Source organism: Triticum dicoccoides, chromosome 3B, assembly GCF_002162155.2.
Source record: "Triticum dicoccoides isolate Atlit2015 ecotype Zavitan chromosome 3B, WEW_v2.0, whole genome shotgun sequence".
NCBI classification, from domain to species: domain Eukaryota; kingdom Viridiplantae; phylum Streptophyta; class Magnoliopsida; order Poales; family Poaceae; genus Triticum; species Triticum dicoccoides.
In genome coordinates, this window is record NC_041385.1 from 87,234,941 (window position 1) to 87,241,253 (window position 6,313).

Consider the following 6,313-nt stretch of genomic DNA (forward strand, 5'->3'; position numbering starts at 1 on the left):
CCTTTGTTGATAATAATGCATATGTAGTTAGTTCTGATGTAAGTCTTGCTGGGTACATTTGTACTCACGTTTGCCTATTTTATGTTTTGCAGAGAGACTTCGGTCTCGCTAGTAGTACCGCGTGGACTTCGACGTTTAGCTTGTTACCTCAGCTACGATCTTGTGCCCTCGGCGGGATCTGGTAGATAGTCAGGCTTCTCAGCCTTTTTCATTTCTAGATGTCTGTACTCAGACATGTTAAGCTTCCGCATGTGCTTTGATTTGTATGCTCTGAGTGTTGGGTCATGAGACCCATGATTGTAATATCTCGCTCCTCGGAGCCTATTGAATAAAATATTGAGTTGTAGAGTCATGTTGTGATGCCATGTTGTATTTGCACATATCGAGCATATTGTGTGTATGTTATTGAAATGCTTGGTATGTGTGGGATCTGACTATCTAGTTGTTTATCTTTAGTAGCCTCTCTTACCGGGAAATGTCTCCTAGTGTTTCCACCGAGCCATGGTAGCTTGCTACTGCTCCGGAACACTTAGGCTGGCCGGCATGTGTCCTTCTTCGTTCCTGTGTCTGTCTCTTCGGGGAAATGTCACGTGTTGAATACCGGAGTCCTGTTAGCCCGCTACAGCCCGGTTCACCGGAGTCCTGCTAGCCCAGTGCTACAGCCTGGATTCACTCACTGATGACCGACACGTTCGATGTTGGGTCATGGATGCCTGTCCCTGTAAGTTTGTGCCACTTTGGGTTTACGACTAGCCATGTCAGCCCGGACTTCTTATCATATGGATGCTAGCGACACTATCATATACGTGTGCCAAAAGACGCAAACGGTCCCCGGCAAAGGTAAGGCGACACCCGTGGGGATACCGTGCGTGAGGCCGCAAAGCGATATGAGGTGTTACATGCTAGATCGATGTGGCATTGAGTCGGGGTCCTGACAAACTCGATCGCCGCGTGATTCTAATTCTACGGATAGTACATTATCCTGCTTATCCATTATATAGAAATGAATATCCAAATCCAAATCCAAAGGAAAAAAAAACAAAAGGAAGGGAATGGATGAATTAGCGTGCGAAGCTTCGCGATTTTATTAGGCCGGTGAGAGCTACAGTTTAGAAATGCTAAGAGAAAAGGAAAATTTCGCACCGCCAAAATAACATTTCCATTCGGGGGAGCAGAGCTTTCCTTGTGGGCCGCACCCAAATCCCCTATAAATCCAGCGCCAATTGGCCGCCGATCAATTCGCCAAAGCACACAACACGAGCTTACAGCAAAGCCAAGCATACGAAAGCAGAGCAAAACCCCAAGCATCCACCGCAAGCGAGCCGAGCACCGCCGACCGGCCATGGCTCCCAACCTCAGCAAGGCGACGGACGACCTGCTCGGCGACGTGGCCGTGGACGGCCTCAAGCAATCGCCGCGCTTCACGCTCAAGGGCAAGGACCTCGCCGTCAACGGCCACCCGGCCCTCCTCGACGTCCCCGCCAACATCCGCCTCACCCCTGCCTCCGTCCTCGTGTCCGCTGCCGAGGTTGCCGGCGCCACCGACGGCAGCTTCCTCGGCTTCGACGCCCCGTCGCCGGAGAGCCGCCATGTGGTGCCGATCGGCAAGCTGGTTGACACGCGGTTCATGAGCATCTTCCGCTTCAAGGTATGGTGGACGACGCACTGGGTGGGCACCGCCGGCCGCGACGTGGAGAACGAGACCCAGATGATGGTGCTCGACCGCACCGCCGACCGCCCCTACCTGCTCCTCCTGCCCATCGTCGACGGCGCCTTCCGCGCCAGCCTCCAGTCCGGGGAGGACGACCACGTGGCGCTCTGCCTCGAGAGCGGCTCCTCTGTCGTGAAGGGGGCCGTGTTCAGGAGCGCCGTGTACCTGCACGCCGGCGACGATCCGTTCGAGCTGGTGAGGGAGGCGGCCAGGGTGGTGCGCGCCCACCTCGGAACCTTCCGGCTGCTGGAGGAGAAGACGCCGCCGCCGATCGTGGACAAGTTCGGGTGGTGCACCTGGGACGCCTTCTACCTCAAGGTGCACCCGGAGGGGGTGTGGGAGGGCGTGCGCGGGCTGGCGGAGGGCGGGTGCCCCCCGGGGCTCGTGCTCATCGACGACGGCTGGCAGTCCATCTGCCACGACGAAGACGACCCCGCCGACGGCGCCGAGGGCATGAACCGCACGGCCGCCGGCGAGCAGATGCCGTGCCGGCTCATCAAGTTCCAGGAGAACCACAAGTTCAGGGACTACAAGGGCGGCCTCGGCCTCGGCGGGTTCGTGCGCGAGATGAAGGCCGCGTTCCCGACGGTGGAGCAGGTGTACGTGTGGCACGCGCTCTGCGGCTACTGGGGCGGGCTCCGGCCCGGCACGCCGGGGCTGCCGCCGACCAAGGTCGTCGCGCCCAAGCTCTCCCCGGGGCTCAAGCACACCATGGAGGACCTCGCCGTCGACAAGATCGTCAACAACGGCGTCGGGCTCGTCGACCCGGAGCACGCGCGCGAGCTCTACGAGGGCCTCCACTCCCACCTCGAGGCCTCCGGCATCGACGGCGTCAAGGTCGACGTCATACATGTGAGTCTTTTTCAGAAACTTCAGCTTCATCCTTCATTTGCATCATTAGCGTGTCAAATTACCACCGAATTTTGTCAGCAGCTCGTACTTGATTCATTTTAGTAGCCAATAATGTTTTGCTTCCATGCATTTGAATTAATCTCGTAGTAGAAGTGTAGAGAAGATAAGCGGTGGAGTGCACCGTGCACGTGATGAGCGATGAGGTTCTCGAGCTTTCCGGTGTAACTAAAATAACTAAAACGTGTAGAAAATATATGAAATTGCAACCATTAGTAGTCACTGTCTTTAAGCTGTTGGGGAATTAGCTCTGCCACAAATGGTCCACAACGGTGGATGATTTCGAAGGCTATCCTTTTCTGCTTTTATTAGTACCAAAATCCAATCTTGTTCAACTGACACACCCAGTGACCTGACCTGGACGGTAGGATAGAGAAGTATTTGACATTTGACACCATGTTGATACGTGTAATTAGAACAGCCAAGAAACTGCTAATTACTTTTGATGTGACTTGTCACCGACAGAAACAAATAAAAAAGATGAACTTCGACTTTTTTTTAAGAATAGCGGATAAACTTGACTGTGCTGACTTTTTGTCTGACCGTGCGTGTGCAGCTGCTGGAGATGCTGTGCGAGGAGTACGGCGGGCGGGTGGAGCTTGCCAAGGCCTACTTCCGCGGGCTCACGGAGTCCGTGCGCCGGCACTTCGGCGGCAACGGCGTGATCGCCAGCATGGAGCACTGCAACGACTTCATGCTGCTGGGCACGGAGGCGGTGGCGCTGGGCCGCGTCGGCGACGACTTCTGGTGCACCGACCCCTCCGGCGACCCCAACGGCACCTTCTGGCTGCAGGGCTGCCACATGGTGCACTGCGCCTACAACTCCCTCTGGATGGGCAGCTTCATCCACCCGGACTGGGACATGTTCCAGTCCACGCACCCCTGCGCCGCCTTCCACGCCGCCTCCCGCGCCGTCTCCGGCGGCCCCGTCTACGTCAGCGACTCCGTCGGCAGCCACGACTTCGCGCTCCTCCGCCGCCTCGCTCTCCCGGACGGCACCATCCTCCGCTGCGAGCACCACGCGCTCCCCACCCGCGACCTCCTCTTCCTCGACCCGCTCCACGACGGCAAGACCATGCTCAAGATCTGGAACCTCAACAGGTTCTCCGGCGTGCTGGGCGCGTTCAACTGCCAGGGCGGCGGGTGGAGCCCCGAGGCGCGCCGGAACAAGTGCTGGTCGCAGTGCTCCGTCCCCGTCACCGCGCGCGCCGGCCCGGCCGACGTCGAGTGGAAGCAGGGCACCGCCCACCCCGTCGCCGTCGAGGGCGCCGCGCAGTTCGCCGTCTACTTCGTCGAGGCCAAGAAGCTGGAGCTGCTGCTCCCGGAGGAGACGGTGGAGATCACGCTCGAGCCGTTCAACTACGAGCTCCTCGTGGTGGCGCCCGTCCGGGTCGTCTCGCCGGACAAGGACATCCGGTTCGCGCCCATCGGGCTCGCCAACATGCTCAACACCGGCGGCGCGGTGCAGGCCTTCGAGTCCAGCGAGGGCGGCAACGGCGAGGTGACCGTGGAGGTGGCTGTCAAGGGCGCGGGGGAGATGGCGGCCTACTCGTCGGCGAAGCCCAGGCTGTGCAAGGTTGAGGGCGAGGACGCCGAGTTCGCGTACAAGGACGGCGTGGTCACAGTGGCCGTGCCGTGGTCCGGCTCGTCGTCCAAGCTGTCTCGTGTCGAGTATGTCTATTGACGTCTCGGCCTCTTGTCAACCGGGAGCTTAGCACGTTTCGCGTCCAAATAATTTTATTTAGGTGGAGCTTCTAATTTGTACAGCTCTTATCTTTAGTTTTTTGGTTTGATTTACCCTTTTTACTCGTGAGGATTTCATCTATCTAAATTGAATCAATAAAATTTCTGGTTTTTGTTACGACTGAGTATCTATTCTGAATTGATAGAATATTATGATTTTGCTTATTCAGCATCCACGTACTTGCACTTACGCTTTGTTTTTGCTAGATACTCTAACAGCGCCATGCAAAATAGGAGGTATGCAAATTGGAAATATTAGTGTAGGTTCTGGAACAAAATTGGTGGTTTTAAACAGCTGAGTATGAATTTCAACGGGAAAAAAAATAAACCTAAGTAAATTTAGTAATACCGAACATTGAAATTTCAACGGACGCCCACGTCGGCCAGAAAAGATCCGCCGCAGATTGAGCTACCGAGCGTCATCGGTGTTTGCGGAAAATTTTTGCAACATGTCATGTTGCGAATTTTTTTCAAGGTAGGTCAAGTTGCAGTTTTTATTAATAGAGGTCTTGTTATATTATTTTTTTTGCAACAAACGTCTTGTTACAATTGTTTTTTTCTGCAACAGAGGCCTTGTTGCAATTTTTTTTTTTTGCAATAGAGGTCTTGTACCTTTATTTTTGCAACAAAGGTCTTGTTATAATTTTTCTTTTGCAACAGAGGCCTTGTTGCCAAAACTCTTTGTAGCGGACAACAAGTAGCGACCACGACGATGGAAAGGGATGAGGGGTATGGGAGGAGAAGAAAAGGAGGGAGGAAAGGAAAGGGCAGCGACAGATCCTGCCTCACCGGTAAACAGTGGCTGCCGGCCAGCCTGGTGGCGAGCACAGGCGCGCATATGGCGTGGGTGACGTTTTCCCTTGGTGGTGTTGATTTGAGAGCAGGTGTTGTCCTTACATCCCCCACCGGAGACACGGTTCAATACGTACTCTAAATACTATACACATACTCCAACAATGCAGCCGAATACGAGGCTCTGTTGCATGGTCTTTGCTACGTCTTGAGCTAGCGTTGGTTTTCCCCGAAGAGGAGAGGGTGATGCAGCAAGTGTAGCGTAAGTATGTTCCTCGGTGTTTGAGAACCAAGGTATCAATCTAGTAGGAGGCTCCTCCAAAGTCCCACGCGCCTACACAAACAAACTGAGAACTCGCAACCAACGCAATAAAGGGGTTGTCAATCCCTTCACGGTCACTTGCGAAAGTGAGATCTGATAGAGATAGTATGATAAGATAAATATATTTTTGGTATTTTATAATATAGATGCAAAAAGTAAAGATGCAAATGAAAGTAGATTGAAAGCAAATATGATAAGAGATAGACCTGGGGGCCATAGGTTTCACTAGAGGCTTCTCTTGATAGCATAAGTATTACGGTGGGTGAACAAATTACTGTCGAGCAATTGATAGAAAAGCGAATAATTATGACGTTATCTAGGCATGATCATGTATATAGGCATCACATCCATAACAAGTAGACCGACTCCTTCCTGCATCTACTACTATTACTCCACACATCGACCGCTATCCAGCATGCATCTAGAGTATTAAGCTCATAAGAACAGAGCAACGCATTAAGTAAGATGATATGATGTAGAGGGATAAACTCATGCAATATGATATAAACCCCATCTTGTTATCCTCGATGGCAACAATACAATACAAGTCTTGCAACCCTTTCTATCACTGGGTAAGAACACCGCAAGATTGAACCCAAAGCTAAGCACTTCTCCCATGGCAAGAAAGATTAATCTAGTAGGCCAAACCAAACCGATAATTCGAAGAGACTTGCAAAGATAACTCAATCATACATAAAAGAATTCAGAGAAGATTCAATTAATATCCATAGATAAATCTGATCATAAACTCACAATTCATCGGATCTCGACAAACACACCGCAAAAAGAGATTACATCGAATAGATCTCCACAAGAGAGGGGGAGAACATTGTATT

The 6,313-nt window shown here is 52.7% G+C and overlaps 1 protein-coding gene across 1 annotated transcript; it reads left to right on the forward strand.

The window, feature by feature from the left end:
* Nucleotides 1-1,253: 1,253 nt before the first annotated feature.
* Nucleotides 1,254-4,481, forward strand: LOC119274924 (galactinol--sucrose galactosyltransferase-like). The gene is made up of 2 exons (XM_037555684.1): nucleotides 1,254-2,563; nucleotides 3,177-4,481. The coding sequence occupies exons 1-2, from the start codon at nucleotides 1,343-1,345 to the stop codon at nucleotides 4,302-4,304; spliced, it is 2,349 nt and encodes a 782-aa protein (XP_037411581.1). The 5' UTR covers nucleotides 1,254-1,342; the 3' UTR covers nucleotides 4,305-4,481.
* Nucleotides 4,482-6,313: the final 1,832 nt, after the last annotated feature.